At 42.0% G+C, this 17,372-nt stretch overlaps 1 protein-coding gene across 4 annotated transcripts in view; it reads left to right on the plus strand.

Moving 5' to 3' along the window:
* BMP2K (BMP2 inducible kinase) overlaps positions 1-17,168 on the plus strand; it is a 335,672-nt gene extending 318,504 nt beyond the window's left edge. For all 4 annotated transcript variants that reach the window (XM_077274475.1, XM_077274485.1, XM_077274495.1 and 1 more), the window contains one exon: positions 12,434-17,168. In XM_077274475.1, coding sequence (XP_077130590.1) covers positions 12,434-13,827 — 1,394 coding nt within the window. In that variant the 3' untranslated portion in view covers positions 13,828-17,168. The remainder of the gene's footprint in view (positions 1-12,433) is intronic.
* The last annotated feature ends 204 nt before the right edge of the window (positions 17,169-17,372 follow it).

Raw genomic sequence — 17,372 nt, forward strand, 5'->3', positions numbered from 1 at the left:
AGAAACTGTGGGTCATATGCTGTCGCTGGTGGCTGCTACCCAGAGCAGTACCTCGTTTGTCCACTCGTTGGTTTCTGGGAATGGAAGTAGAGTCTCTGAAACATCTGAGATTTTGAAGGTTTTTGCGGGTTTCTACGCGGACCTATACTCCTCTCGGGTTGATGAATCGGTGGGAGATACAGTGGCTTTCTTGGTGGGTCTAGGGTTGCCGAGATTGAGTGAGGTAGATAGGGAGAGCTTGGAGGCCCCTATTACGGAGGAGGGACTGGGTCGGGCACTACAGTCTATGGCTAATGGGAAGGCGCCTAGTGTCGATGGACTGCCCGCTGAAATCTATAAAAGCATGGGGGAGGTGTTGGTTCCCAGATTAAAGGCGGTTCTAGATGAAGCTAGGTGTAGAGGGTGCCTGCCAGCTTCTATGAGAGAGGCCATAATAGTGGTTATTCCAAAGGAGGATAAGGATTTGGGGAAACCTGAGTCATATCGTCCAATTTCTTTGCTAACTATGGATGTCAAGCTTCTGGCCAAGGTGTTAGCGTCCCGTCTGTCAAGTGTTATTACTAGTCTGGTGCACCCGGATCAGTCTGGCTTTATGCCTGATAGATCTACGGCGGTTAACCTGCGGAGGCTGTTTATGAATCTGCAGCTTAGGTCTGACAACTGTGGCCAGAGAGTTATTGCATCCTTGGATGCCCACAAGGCGTTAGATAGTGTGGAGTGGGGATATCTCTGGCAGGTGTTGAAGTACATGGGTTTTGGACCGCAGTTTGTGTCCTGGATTCAGCTGTATTCGCTGCCGGTGGCTAGAATTAGCGTGAATGGGGAGTTATCTCAGCCTATAAAGCTAGCTAGAGGCACAAGACAGGGATGTCCACTCTCCTCTTTTGTTTGCTCTGGCTGTGGAACCATTGGCCGTCAAGATTCGACAGTCTGATGAGGTGTCCGGGTTTAGGTATGGGATAGTTGAGGAGAAGATAGCATTGTATGCGGACGATGTTCTACTGTTTCTTGCTGACCTGGATGTTTCCTTGAGGGGTGCCATTGGGATTATTGAGGGATTTGGATCCTTGTCGGGGCTGACGATAAATTGGAGTAAATCAATTCTGTTTAAGGTAGAATTAAACAGTGGGAGAGAATGAAAGTGAGCCTTTGGGGGAGGGGCGTCTTAAGGTGGAAACTCATTTTAAGTACCTTGGGATATGGACCTCTGTACCAGTCACGGATTTTCTACATAGGAATCTGACTCCTGTTCTGGGTGTACTTAAGGCAAAAGTGGATGCTTGGATTAAGTTACATTTATCGGTGGTAGGTAGGGTTAATCTTATTAAAATGGTATTGATGCCTAAAATACTATATGTCCTTCATAACACACCAGTTTGGATACCGTGCGGGAAATTTCGACAGATTAACTCCCTCTTTAGAAGTTTGGTATGGGGAAGGCAATATCCACGTATCAGGCTGGAGACGCTTCAGCGACCCAAGGAGGATGGTGGTTTGGCTTTGCCCAACCCTGAAGTATATTTTCTTGCAGCCCAGAGTCAGCATTTGAAGGGCTGGGCGCATGAGGCGTTGTCCAGTGCGGTACAGTATTTGATGGAAATGGTGACAAACCGATGTCCAGTAATACAGTGTCTGGAGGATGGTTCCCTGGGGGCTTTGGGGAAATTGTATCCAACTATGTTTTTGTTAAGAAAGTTGTGGAGCAAATTGAAGCAAGTTCGGGGGGTTACGGGCCTAACTAGATTCTCTCCGATATGTTTTAATAATAACTTACCGGAGTTTGCAGCATTGGGGATACTATCAGAGTGGCAGGCTAAGGGAATCTATTATGTGAATCAGATAATTGAACAGCGAGTGCTGAAATCCTTTTCCCAATTGCAGGTGGAGTTTGGACTCAGGCCCTCGGGGGAATACCAATATGCACAGATGAGGCACGCATTTGGAGCTCAAAACAGGGGTGCAGGTATTAGAATACAAGAAGATATAATGTTGGAATATGTGTGTGGTGACGGGACTACGAGGGGAGTTATTTCCACCCTATATAAAGACTTACTACATACATACTTGTTAGGATTTCCAATAAAGGCGAGAGCTAAGTGGGAGAGGGACCTGGGTCCAATGGAGAATGAAACCTGGGAGTCGGTGTTGGAGTGGGTTCCACGGGTGTCTTTAAGTGAACCGTATATGTTGTCGCAGCTTTATATCATACACAGAGTCTACAAATCTACGGAAGTATTGCATAGAGCGGGTCTGCGTGCCGACTCTGAGTGTCCAAGGTGTAGGACTATGAATGCTGGAATATATCATATGATGTGGACGTGTCCAAGACTGGCTGCTTTTTGGCTGGTGGTTTTGAGTCGTGTGGAAGGAGCGTATAAATGCACGGTATCAAGGGATCCGATAGTGTGTTTACTGGGGTATGTGGATGAGATTGGAGTGGACAACACCTGGAAGATAGCAATTGCTAGACTATTATATATGGCCCGAAAGGTGATAGCACGTAACTGGATAAAGGAGGAACCGTCCGCGAAGAGAGAATTCCTTCAATATGTAAAGCAGGGTCTGAAGTTGGAAAAAGGGGTTTACAAGAAACGAGGGAAAACAGGAATGTTTGATAAAATGTGGTCTCCGTGGCTGGAATTGGGATAGGGCAGGTAAAGGGAGTGGGAAAGTTAAGGGCCTGTGGTCGGTGATAATTGAATGTTGAATAGGTGGTCTTAAGTGGGTTAAGTGGATTAAAGATTCATTAAGTATTATTAATTGAGGTGATATTAAAAGAGATGAGCTGTCTTTTGGGGGTGGGGTGGGATTTGTTGGGAATGTTGGGGCCTTTAAAACTGAGTAAATTCTGTATGGAACATAAGGAAATTATGTGTGAGATGTAATAAAAATCTATTTAAATAAAAAAAAAATGGCTGAGGCAGAAATCTGACCCATAATTCTGAATTATGTTTGCAAAATCTCATCTAGATGCATAATACAGAATTCTGCTATAGAAAATTCTGAGTCTGCCAAGTTATAACCAAAGTATTTGGAAAAAGAAAAGCTGGGGAAAAGAATATTGCAAATTCTTACTTAATGACTTGAATGTCCTTTGTCAGAGATAGGACTGAGAATCTAGATGTAAATATTAGAGCTTCTAATTAAATATAAGAGATTCCGGTTTGGAGTGATACCAAATGTACAGCTTGATGTTCTTGTGCCTTGGGGAAATCTAAAGTAAGCAGGTTTATAATCCTGGTGTTATTAATACTGCAAACAAAATGTGCAGCTATATTTAAGCTAGCAGCTTAATAACAAAAGAAACAAGAGAAATAGTCGCATAATAACTGTGACCATCGTGCCTTTCTTCCTTATTACAGATGGATAAGGAGAACTTGTGAAAGGTTAAAACAAGATTGTAAAAACAAGGAAATACACATTATGAAGACTGTATCAATTCTATAATATCAAATATTCAATTAGAAGGATATTGTTCAGAATAAAAAAAGAGTAATAAATGTCATTAGCAGTTTTAAAGATCTGTACATGATCTTTCCAAAATCCCACATTATTACAATGCATAGATCAGCCCTTCCTTCAGATTGCTACTTTAGAAATGGCAGGAACATGTGCTTAAAGGCTATCTTCCACCTTACATTTAAAATGATGCAATTTCATAACAGATCTTCATGACCAATCCTTCCTGTTTTCGGGGTATGCATCTTTCCTGCAACTCCGTTCTCCATAAGTAGTTCACAAATGAACCTTATATAGTTGGATCCTGAAGTCACACTCTCCTTCCATTATATTCTTACATTTGCTGGAGTACAGAAGGTATGTTAGCACAAAGTAATCACATGAAGAAAGGGAATAGAACAGCAAAATCGGCCTCCAAAAGGTTTGTTCATAGTCTTTTATAATGGAGACACAAAATCATGTATGAACAATAGAATCAAATTGATAGGAAATGTGTAATCGAGACCTTTGGCAAAGTTTCTTCATTTTTCATGCATTTTAATAATAGAAACTAAAATGGATGCTGCATTTTCATAATGCAAGAATTTGTATATTATTAATAGCAACATTGTCTTTGGGTTATAATTCTACCAAGACACGATATTGGAAGTGGCAGTATACTTTAAAGTAGTTTATCGCATTTAACCCCCTTTCCAGCTTGTGACTCTATATCCCACGAACTACATAGTTCTTGACTTCGATGCCCATGCCATCAGCCAGGATTGGAGCTATCTTTGGTGCTGTCCCTTTAATGCCCTTGCTGCCATGGTCATAGCTGACTGCAGCATCAGAGTGGTTAGACAGCGAGAAGGCTCCTGCTGTCACTCCACTCGGTGCGATCGCATTGCCAATGGGGTGCTGTGGCAGGGGACCCACCAATGCCAACCCTGGTTTGCTATCTATGGAAACATAATAGAACCTACCAAATAGCATGGTCTAGTAGACTGCCTGTCAGTTTTACGCTGACAGAAATACACCACAATATTTCTGCATTACTGTGTAATATTCTAGCAATCCGCTATCTCCCCGACTCCTACACATACAGTGGGGGAAATCAGTATTTGATCCCTTGCTGATTTTGTAAGTTTGCCCACTGACAACGACATGAACAGTCTATAATTTTAAGGGTAGGTTAATTTTAACATTGAGAGATAGAATATGAAACATAAAATCCAGAAAATCACATTGTATAAATCATATAAATGTATTTGCATTTTGCAGTGAGAAATAAGTATTTCTTATAAGTGTAAGTATGAACACCTGGATGATTCTGTGAGTGATTGGGAGAAGGTGCTGTGGTCAGATGAGATAAAAATTGAGGTCTTTGGCATTAACTTTCTAGTAATTTTCTGCTTTGGCTAATGGATGTTATTTCAGAATTAATTAAAGGCACAGTCAGCAAAGAATGACTGTTCAAACCATGTACACTCGGCGGATTATAGCAGGGTAAAACAGGGCTTGTTTTCTTTCTATCTGCACCTCCTTCCCCACCCCTTTGACTGACAGCTCTGGCTTCATAGGACCAGAGAAGGGCAGAGATAGAGGGAAAACCATTTGAGGTCCACTTTTCTTTACAATGGAAAATCCATTTAATATGGGTTTAATAATGAAGAACAGTTTGTTTTTTTAAAGTAGACAACTTTTTTAAAGACACCATTCAGACATCCATTTAAAAAAAAAATGGACCGATTTTCATTAGTGTTTGAGATCAGATTTTCATCATTGTTTGGTCAGTGTTTCTTCGGTGATGTTCTTGTATGCGAAAATAAAAAAATTGCATAGATTCTCCTACCCATTGCTATGTTAAAAAAAAGACAGCACTTGGAACGCAGATGGATGGCATCTGTGTGCTGTCCGCGATATTCACGGACCCACAGACCTCTATGGGTAATTTTGATCCATAACTGGGATCAATAATGGACATATATCTGTGATTTTTTTTGGACACATGGTCGGCAAAAAGACACATACATGTGAATTGCACCATAGACTTTGAAAAACACAGATAAAGCACATATCTGAAAAACGGATATCTGAATGAGGCCTAAGTAGAGTGGCATGCAAAAGTTTGGGCACCCTGCATGGTTAGTACCTAGTAACTCACCCATTTGCAAGAAAAACCTTCAGCTTGCGTAGTCTATTGTGGACTTTGACATGTGTTTAGAATTATTATCAATTTGTAGACGCCATGCTCTTCAACTTCAGCTTTTTTACAGATGGTGTTATGTTTGCATCAAGAATTTGTTGAAGTTTCATAGAATCCATTCTTCTCTCTTCCTATGAAATGTTCCCCGTGCCATTGGTTGCAACACAACCCCAAAGCATGATTAATCCACCCCCACCATTAATGGGTGTCGAGGTGTTCTTTTCCTTTAATTCTGTGCCCTTTTTCCCCCACATATACCTTTGATCATTGTGGCCAAAAATACTCAAGCTACTTACCGGTAGCGGTGTTTTTCAGGACCCCATGACAGCACAAACGAGAGAGGGGATCCGCCCTTCAGGGACAGGAAACCTACAGAGATAAAAGGGCAGCACCTCTCTCCCGCATCAGTTGGATTACAGAGCATGAGAGGACCTCCTTGGTTAGTAGCACATAAATAATTTACACATTTCACCCTGTGACTAACTTTACAAATTTATATCAATAAGTGGTGATAAGCCCTGTCAGCATAAAAGGGAGGGAATATAGGAGTGCTGTCATGGGCTCCTGAAAAACACCGCTACCGGTAAGTACAGCACTAACGAGAGAATTACAGAGAAAAGAGTTTTAGGGAGGGACTACTGCTTCCAGCACCCTTCTACCAAACGTGAGATCGTTGGAGCCACCCAGATCTAATCTATAATGCTTAAAGAAAGTAGATGGAGATGACCATGTGGCCCCCCTACATATATCCTCAATCGACATCTCCGACCTCTGCCCAGGAAGTCGCCATGGCCCGATTAGAATGAGCTCTTATGCCTTCCGGGATTTTAAGGCCACCTGCTGAATAAGCCAGAGAAATCGCCTCCCTAATCTATCTACCTAAGGTGTTTTTGGACACCCTAAACCCTTTCCTGACTCCCTAAAAGGATATGAATAAAGAATTATCTTTTTTCCAGGGGTTTGTTACATATATATACCCAAGTAGACATCTTTTGACATCTAATGAATGGAGCTTGACTTCTTTTTGATTTTTAGGATTAGGACAAAAGGTCGGGAGATTTATTTCCTGTAGTCTTTGGAACTTTGACGCTACCTTTGGGAGATAAAGGGGATCAGTTCTTAATACTACCCTATCTTTAAACTGGATGTATGGAGGCTGTCTAGAGAGGGCCTGTAAGTCACTAACTCTCCTCGCAGATGTGAGAGTGACCAAAAGAGCTGTTTTTAAGGACAGGACTTTTATAGGAGCAGATTCTATAGGCTCAAAGGGGGCTTCCGTCAAAGCTGTAAGTACCAAGTTTAAGTCCCACGGGGCTAGATTTCCCTTAACCATGGGTCTTGATCTAGCTGCTGCTTTGATAAATCTAACAATCCAATAATTGTTAGCTAAATTACAATTGTATAAAGCCCCTAAAGCTGACACATGGACTCTCAGTGTACTTGTAGCTAGCCCCATCTCTAGACCTCTCTGCAGGAACTCCAGAATCTTAGTGATACTGACTTTTTGACCCATCTCTGATCCTGACACAGTCAAGAACTTCCTCCAGACCTTAACATAAATATTTGTCGTGGAAACCTTCCTGCTTTTTAACAGAGTATTAATAAGACCTTGTGAAAATCCCCTTTTCTTTAGTAATGACCCTTCAAATCCCACGCCGTCAGATGTAAATTGGACACTCGTGGATGGAGAATTGGACCCTGTGAGAGGAGGTCTGGGAGTTCTGGGAGAATCCAACGCTGAGAAATGGTCATTTTCCTCAGCCATGGAAACCACGGCCTCCTGGGCCAGAACGGCGCTATCAGGATTACCCGAGCTCTGTCCTCCCGAATCTTCCTCAGAACAATCAGGATCAAGTTCAATGGGGGAAAGGCATAGGCCATATTGAAGTGCCATGAAATTAGGAGGGCGTCCACCGCGTACGGATTGTCTCTGGGGTTTAGGGAGCAAAAGCGGTGACACTTTTTGTTCTCTTTGCTGGCGAAGAGGTCTATATCTGGATACCCCCAAAGAAGTGTGATCTGGTCGAAGATGGTCTGATTCAGAACCCAATCTCCTTGTCCGAGTTTTCTGCGACTGAGGTAATCGGCCATGATGTTGTGTTTTTCCTTTATATGAAGCGATGTGAGTGGCAGTAGAGGAGTTTCGGCTATCTGTAGGATACGACCCGCCACTTCCATTAAAGATCTGGATCGGGTTCCCCCTTGATGGTTAATATAAGCTACAGTTACCTGAAAATAGCCTGAAGTGATGGCCCTGTAAGGACATAAGGAAATGACTCAGAGCTCTTTCTACTGCCAATAACTCTTTAAGGTTAGAGGACAACTTTTGTTCGGAATGTGACCAAATACCCTGGACCCACAAATCACCCATATGTGCTCCCCTTCCCCCGGGGCTAGCATCTGTGGTCACCACTCGGGATATATGGTTTATCCAGGGAACACCTTTATGCAGGTTTGGCGTGTGTAACCACCAACGTAAGAACTGAATAGAGAGATCAGACAAGGAAAAGGTACTATCCAGGAGGCTGTCTAACAGACGAGTATTACACAATACCTCCCACTGTAGGACTCTGGTGTGGTATTGGGCCCAAAGTACCACCGGGATACACGATGTGAGTGAGCCTAACAGTGACATCGCTCCTCTTAATGTTACCAATGGATTATTAACAACCTTGAGTATTTGCCATTGAATTTTTTCTACTTTTGTATCCGGTAGACGGCATTCCTGCACCCTAGTGTCTAATATGAGACCCAGGAATTCTTGAACCTCTAGAGGTTGTAACCGTGATTTTTTTAAATTAATAATCCAACCCAATCTTTGTAAGGCTGTAATTACTTTCCCTAGTTGGGCCGAGCAGTGTGATTCTGAATTCCCTATTATTAACAGATCATCTAGATATGGAACCACTAGAATATCCTGTTCATGAAGATGTGCCATGACCTCCACCATTATCTTTGTGAACACCCAAGGAGCAACTGCAACACCAAAGGGGAGTGCCCTGTATTGGAAGTGTTTAACCATCCCATTTAGTAAGTCTGCTACCCTTAAATACCGCTGGTGGTCTGCGTGTATAGGGACATGATAATAGGCGTCTTTAAGATCTAAGACGACCATAAAACACTTGTGAAACAATAGCTTTATTGCTGTTTTGACAGACTCCATTTTAAATGATTGTACCCATAAGAATTTGTTCAGGCCCTTAAGGTTGATGATGGTGCGAAAAGATTTGTCTGGCTTTTTAATCAAGAAGAGGGGGGAATAAAATCCCTTACCCCTCTGTGCTTTAGGAACCTCAACCAACACGCCCTTTTGCTGAAGTTCCTGAACCTCAGACTCTAACGCCAGTTGTTCTGCAGATAAAGAACGTACAGGTGTTACCAGAAATATATCATTAGGAATGTTCTGAAATCAAACTTTAGTCCTGATTTAATTATGTTCAGAATCCATGAGCTGCTGGAAATATTAAGCCAAGCCGGATAGAAGGCCAGAATCCTGCCTCCCACCCGGTCCGGCAGTCATTGTGGCTTTCTGTTGTCCCGAAAGGAGTTAAACATGTAGCCTCTACCTTTCTTCCTATTTGCGTCATATCTGGACTTTTCCCTATTTGATCTCGTGCGGTCAAACCATCTTCTGTTAGTGCCCCGTCTGTAGGTGGGTCTTCCCAGGTAGGGGAATCGTTTTTTACTATCTCCCGCTTTCTCTAATAATTCATCCAAAACTGGACCGAATAGGTGCGCCCCTTCACACTTTGATCTGGCCTGCATGTCCCCCTGCCAACATTTCAGCCAGATGGCTCTACGGGCCGAATTAGAGAGTGCTGCCGATCTGGCTGCCAATTTTACCGAATCTGCTGATGCATCAGCAAGATAAGCTGCAGCCCCCTGAATCATAGGGAGGGAGGATAAGATTTTGTTTCTCGGGGTCTTATTTTTAAGCTGATCCTCTAGGCTGTCCAGCCACACCATCATAGAGCGTGCTGTACAGGTGACTGCAATTGACGGTCTGAGAGCCCCTGCTGATGTTTCCCAAGCTCCCTTAAGAAACACATCTGCTCTCCTGTCTAGCGGGTCCATTAAAGTTCCCAGATCCTCAGACGGCAGTGAGGATTTCTTGGAAGCCTTAGCCACGGCTGCATCAAGTTTTGGGGCTTTATCCCATGTCGCAGATGCTGTCTCCTCAAACGGATACTTTCTCTTAAATGATGGAGGAAGAGAACCTTTCCTTTCCGTTTTTTTCCACTCTCGTGTAATGAGGGAGCTTACTTTATCTACTACCGGAAAGCATCTGCGGGATTTACGGTCTAATCCTTTAAACATGACATCCTGCATAGATTTCTCTGACGGAGTTTCTTCAATTCCTATAGTGTTATTTACTGCCTTGACGAGGCGGTCTATACGGTCAAAGGAAAAACATGAATGACCGTACTCAGTCTCTGAGGAAGATGATGATGTATGAGAACACTCTGACTTCAGTTCTCCTGAGTCACTGTCCTCCAACGAACTTGGGGATCTAGGTTCTAATTCTCTAGACCCTCTACTCTGAGATAGGGATTTTGCTGAACCCCTGATCTCTTGCCTAACCATTTGCCTTAGGCTGGTAGCGAAATCTGACGTCTCCTCTGCTATTAACCATTGAATACACGGTCCACATACTTTTCTTATGTAGTCATCCGGAAGAGGAATTCCACATTCTGCACATTCTTTGTGTTTAGATTTAGAGGATCGCTTTTATCCCTGATAGATATGGAGAAAGGGAATATAAGGGGAGATATACATCACTAAGTGAACATTCTCAGCGATCACTTACCCCTACTGAGACTAAGTGGTACCGTAGATTGCGGGGGGACCCTCTCAACCGTCGTAACATCCTTACGGCCTGAGGATTTTCTGGCTCTATCACCTCCAGGATGACTACTGCCACTAGATCGCCGCTGGGTACTCACTGTTTGGGATCCAGGGATTGACACTGTTGCTCAGACTGCAACGGTTCCTGTTCCTGAGACTCCATTGTAAAAATGGATAGGTAGCATGTGGTAGCCCATAAAAAAACCTTAAATAGCCGGCCCCTCTAGGTACCTCCCCCGGATGGGGTCAGCAGTTTAATCCAGGTAAAATGCCTGGTACATTGCATATGGGAGGCCCCTCCCCCAGAAGTCCACCCGCATATTGGAACCTTCACAGCTGTGCCATATGCCTTTAATGGCCTCACCTGCCTCCGAAACCGCCCAGCCCCGCATACCTCCGCTGTGTGCTGCAGGGCGCCGCCATATCCCTTGCCATGGTTCAACCGCGCCTGTGCCGTGCTTTATTAGCCCTCGCCGGTCCCAATCACATGACACCGCCATTATCACCGCCGTGGCCCTACCGCGCGTGCGCCGTGCATCATCACCACAGGACGCCACCATCATCACCGCCACAGCCCTACCGCACATGCGCCGCACGTCATCACCATAGGACACCGCCATCATCACCGTCGCGGCCGTATCGTGCACGCGCTGCCATCGCTCTAGAGCGCACACATGGCACCGACACTCTCCAGGCTCCTGCTATGCCGATCACGCCGCCACCCGTGCCCCCACCGCCGCCAGCTCTGCCGCGGAACTTTGGAGACAGGGCCTCCCACAGGATACATACCTGTTCCTGTGGCGATGGGACACTCCAAAGTCAGCACTCCCCCTGAAGGCTGCTTCTATCTGCTGTTGCCTACCCCCACAGCCTTCTGTGGTGTGGCACCTCCAGCGCACCGGACCCGACCGTGGAAGGGGAACCCCTGCTTCCAGAACCGGCCTGCTGAGCCTGGGTATTGTCTTCAGTCTTCACCTTCTTCATAAGGCAAGTCTGTAGGGTCCCCTGTCAGGGACAGGAAACCAACTGATGTGGGAGAGAGGTGCCGCCCTTTTATCTCTATAGGTTTCCTGTCCCTGAAGGGCGGATCCCCTCTCTCGTTAGTGCTGTCATGGCGACTGAATAAAGTTCTATTTTAACCACTTTGGTCCACAGGGCTTGTTTCCAAAATGCATCAGGCTTGTTAAGATGTTCTTTTGCGTACTTCTGATGCTAAATTTTATAGAACAATGTATCACAACTTCAGAGTTTGCTAAATCTTTCTGAAGGTGTTTTGCAATCAAGCTGGGGTTCTGATTTGCCTCTATAGCAGTCCTACGAGCATCTCTCACTGAAATTTTGCTTCCAGACTCTATCTTGACCTCCACTGTTCCTGTTAATTGCCATTTCTTAATTGCATTTCAAACCCATGAAAGGGCAACTTGGAAACACTTTGCCATGCTCTTATGTATCCTCCTGTTTTGTGAGTCTCCACCATTTTTTTCAGAGTGCTAGGCAGCTGCTTAGAAGAACCCATGGCTGCTGTTTTTTCAACACAAGGTTGGAGGAGGCTGGGTTTTTATAAAGCTTGGAAATTTGTATCACCTCACAAAGGAAATGTGTAATTTCCAACTTTAGCCCTTTTAGAGATCATTTTATCTTCAACTTGCTTAACTGTTCACAATAACAGTAATTTTGATCAGGGGTGCCCAAACTTTTACATGCCACTGTAACAAGAGTAAGTGTTGTCTACAATATGCCTAAGAAGATGGGGGCAAAGGTTATTAGTTGCTACAAATCATTCACACTCAAAAAAATCCTTTTACCTACTGTAAAACACATGAAATAAATAAAGCCATTCTTTTTGTTTAAAGTCTACTTGGAAGATTATACGTAAGAAGTACTAATATACTTATTCTTTGTGTTACTGGCCATAGTTTCTAAATTGTTTTCATTTCATTATAGGTTCACTTGGAAAAATACCAGACACATTAATAGGTTTGGAAGATTCCAAAGTATCAACCAAAAATGAAAAACAAAACATGTCTCTAAAAGAGCAAAAACAACAGCAAAATGTCCAGGTAAAGTCTTCCCAACGGGCATCAAGAGAGGGCATAGACTCTGAAAGCGACTTTGAGTCAGACCCACCTTCCCCTAAGAGCAGTGAGGATGATGATCCAGAGGATGAAGAAACTTTACGTGGAGACAAAGGCATCTTTCATGAAGACAATGACACAGAGCCAGAGATTATTGGACAAAGGCCTCTTTTAATGGATTCAGATGAAGAGGATGAGGAAAAGCACAGTTCAGATTCAGATTATGACCGCACAAAAACTAAGAAATCCAATTTGAAGCTAAATAAACCTGCATGTTCCAACGAGAGTGAACCTAGAGAAAATACCACTAAGGCACTTAGGATGGACAATGTGAAGCAGTCATCTAATCCACAGCTGGATGTATTTGGGGCTATACCATTTTTTTGTCTTAATACACAAAAAGTTCCAGAAGAACAAAGCATGAAGGAAGGTCGACCAAATATAATGTATGAAAAAGGGAGGGATGAATTTGATGTATTTTCTCAAGCACCTTTTAATCGAAAATTAGACATGCCAGATTGTCAGATCGCACCTCCTTTTCCTACAGGTAATGTGGATGTCTTTGGTTGCTCACCCTTTCAGCCTCTTACCATGCAGGAAGAAAAGACTTCCAGTAGAGAAGACATATTTGGTTTGGTGCCATTTGAAGAGATAGCTGGAAATGAGTCCCAGCAAAAAGTAAAGCTACAACGCAATTTGCAAAAAATTTCATCTCGTCAGAGACGCACAAAACAGGAATCAGCCAATGGCAATGGAAAGCGTCACCACGGCACTCCATCAAGCACAAAAAAGACAGCCAAGCCCAATTACCGCACTCCAGAAAAAGTCCGCCGTCACAAAAAAGGAGGAAGACGCGACTCACAGAGCAGCAATGAATTTCTTACTATATCCGACTCAAAGGAAAACATTAGCATTTCGCTAAATGATGTTAAAGATCGCAACAATATTTTACAAACAGATGAAAGCATGGTGGACCCTTTTGGTGCCAAACCCTTCCATCCTCAAGATATGAGGCAACCTCAACATCATGGGCTTGGAGACAACCGTGGAGATCATCACCCAGCAGCAGCTGGCAGGCCAAGGCAGAGTTCATTGCATGGAGCCTACCTCAGTGGAGATAATGCCAAAATGGATGACTTTGGTGCCGTGCCTTTCACTGAACTAGTGTTACAAAATTTACCACAACAACAAAGCCAGCAGCCTCCTCCACAAGCATTAGATTTAGATCCATTTGGTGCAGCCCCTTTTCCTTCAAAGCAGTAGAATACAATTTTTATTGACTATATAAGCTGTTATATACGACTTCCTTTTTAAATCTAAACTTTACAGATGTCTTTCAATAACACAAAAGCATTATCTTACTCTTTAGCACAATTTTAACACCTAGACAATGTCTGGAAACCTATTTATATTTTTATTTTAAATACTATGGCAAAAGTATAATAGCTTTAATATATGTCTCGCAAGAGAACACATTCCTCCTTGTTACTTGCACTTCTGAAGTAGTTCTTATTTCCTAGCATAACATACACATATGTAGAACCACAAAAAGCTGTATGACCCTTCTAAAATGATTGTTTAATAGTGGCCTCTTTGTGTAAATTACAAAGGCCAACATACATGATTCGAGTATAGACTAGCTGTGTGTCTCCTAACCCGAACTCGAGAGCCTCATATATGGTCCATACAGGGACCATAAATATTGTATGTGTAAGCTGACCTAAGAATAGTTTAACATCATGATATATTCCGTATGTTGAGTTGCCTTTTTGGTCGTTTGCATGTAAATCCATTAAAAGGAGCCCAGAATTAGAAAATTGATTGTATAAGTACGAGCTACAATTCCAGACCAGTCTATAGACCATACTTGTATGTTTCTGGAATCCCAGATGAACACTTGAGGAGATCTAGGGTAATTAAAATGTGTATTTGTTAGAGATGGAAACTCATTTAAGGCCACGTGCACACGTTCAGTATTTGGTCAGTACTTTACCTCAGTATCTATAAGCCAAAACCAGGAGTGGGTGATAAATACAGAAGTGGTGACGTGTTCCTATTATACGTTTCCTCTGATTGTTCCCCTCCTGGTTTTGGCTTACAGATACAGAGGTAAAAAATGACCAAATACTGAACGTGACCTAAATGATAGAAATGGAATACGGCACATTTAAAAAGTTTTTTGTTTGCAAATATATTTCATCCCTTGCTACATTTGTTTAAAAAACAAAAATACATTGTACTCATTTTCCCAGGTCCACTTGTCTCTGTGGCTGCTCCCATTGTTTGGCATCAGCCGTGGCGCTGATGTGACATGGACGGCCAATCACCGAGTTCAGTGGAATGCCCCCTGAGAGGTGCTGAGCTTATCCATTGGCTGCTGACAGTCAATGTGACATCTGCACCACAGCCAATGTCAGACATCGGGAGCAGCGGCGGACCCCGAGAAATTGAGTTCAGCAGCGAGGGTCAAATTATATTTGAAAGAGAACAACCCCTTTAATAAATATTTGCTCAAACAATCTATTGCACAGAGTACATGACATGTAGCGTTTGCACACAAGGGAGGACCAATGTGTGTCCCACACTCCAGGAATCCACTGCATGTCATAAATTGTTAATTATCATCACATGGAGACTTTAAAACATGAATGTTGCCAAATGGCGTTTAAGTTTTTATATTAATATTTTGCTACAATTATATATTTTTCACTAAAAGACAGGAACTGTGTATGGTTTCCTGATACCACTACAACTTGTGACATACATTGTCATGAAAAGTTACTGTCTGGAGAGCCACTGTCTGTTTAATCATTAGTGTAAGTGTAATGTCTATATCAAATCATTGTAATTATGATATGTGGAAACCATAATGTGTTCTAGCCAATATCCAGGGTACCACTATAACTGTTTACTTCTGATACCTGAAAAATGTGACACACGTCTGAGTGTAATGCGAATGATGCCACATTCTTTTATATAGTCTTATACACAACGTATTCTGCAAATAGATTTTTTTTAACTGTTAAGTTATCATTCCATGCTTTGCATAGATTCTAATATACCATAATAATGTCTTACAAGTAGTTTTGTCATAAGAAAAATGTCAGTCTTGTTCAACAGATTTCTCAAAACTTTCAAAACCAGTTATTGCCCCATTTTTCATCTGCTGTAGTACAGGAACATGGAAAGAGCTCATCTGAAACAATTCTAAACATTCCCATAATGTGTTCCTCTATGTTCTAGGTATGTGTACCTCCAGAAAATCTCAAAACCTTTGAAAGGCTATGTACACACACAGTCTTCTTGCTGAATTTTTGGAGCAAAATCTGTTTTGAGATGAAGAGGATTTGGAGAGTTTACTATCAGTTTCCACTCCATATCTGCTCTGACAAATACAAATGTATTAGGAAAGTCCAAATGCAAATTGTATATTAGCGGTTTTGTGGCCCCAAACCGCCTCATATATGGTCCGTACCTGGATCACGAATGTTGGATATGTGAAGCCGACTTAAAGAGGTGTAACATGCTGATACATTCTGTATGTTGAGTTCCCTTTTAGGCCATTTACATGTAAAATCCAACAAAGCAGTGTCACATTATAAAAAGGGTTGCATGAGCTACAATTCCAGGCAAGCCAAGCCCATAGACTATACTGGTCTGTTTCTAGAATTTATAGCTCTAGGGGGCAGATTCATCAAACTGTTATTGCCAGAATTCTGTTGTAAAATCATTTTAAATGTAAAATTTTGGCCAGCTCCATCAATTTTTTGAAAAGTTGGCTGAGCTTAGCTAGGAGTGGGCATGACGGAGTGTGTGTGATAAAATTCTCACAATTTACACCATTAAGATTACAACAGAAATGTACTCCGCTCAACTGCAGAAGATTTCTTGTGGTGGCGAACATTAGCTGAAAGATACGCCAAACTGATGAATCAGGGCCTATATTCTTCTCATAAAGGTCAGTAAAGCCTATGGAGAATATTCAGCTTTAAGTAATGGGACAAAATATGGCACATGTATTAAAAGCTCAGTGCAAAATGCTAACAAAATAATTATAGACTATTTTGGCAGAAGAACTTTTATAATAAACAACTTATTAAAATATATTTGTGTGAATGTGGCCTATTTCTTCCACTTTGCACTGGTCATGTAGTAATCCCGGTGGAACAATAAACCATTAATCAGCTTATTGAGTATACCACAAAAAAAATTTTTTCGAACTAGACAAGACTAAACACCATTTAGCTGGATCACTGGCATTATTTTTTCAAATGCACCTAGACTGTGCTTTTTTATTTTTGTATACTGTCAAAGTAGTTTTGCGTTTTAAATCTATTGAAGTCCTATGAGAACTTTTTGGAGCAACCACATTTTTTTGGATTCCCCAGAAACTAGAAAAAAGTAGTAATTACAAACTAGCAAATGTTTAGTTTTAGTTCTTTTTAAAGTACCGTAATGCTTTGCAAAGGGAAATAGCAATAAGGAACTCAGACAATTTTTTAAAGATTCAGCATTTAGTATGGATATGTGTTTAATTGAATTATCCTAGATGTTGGACATGCAGAAGATTGTACCCTGCTCTTTGTTTTTTAATAAAATAGTTCTGAAAATATCCTGGATTTTTAGTTTTCAGTGAGTGAAATTCATGTGTATTCATTCTAAATAATATAATACGGTATTAAGAAAGTATTTATTTATCTAATACTAGATGGCAGCCCGATTCTAAAGAATCGGGAGTCTAGAATCCATATATACTTTATTTATTCAAATGTAAGAATAATACAATTAATAAATAATAGTAAGAAAGA

Source organism: Ranitomeya variabilis, chromosome 1 (genome assembly GCF_051348905.1).
Source record: "Ranitomeya variabilis isolate aRanVar5 chromosome 1, aRanVar5.hap1, whole genome shotgun sequence".
Lineage (NCBI taxonomy): Eukaryota > Metazoa > Chordata > Amphibia > Anura > Dendrobatidae > Ranitomeya > Ranitomeya variabilis.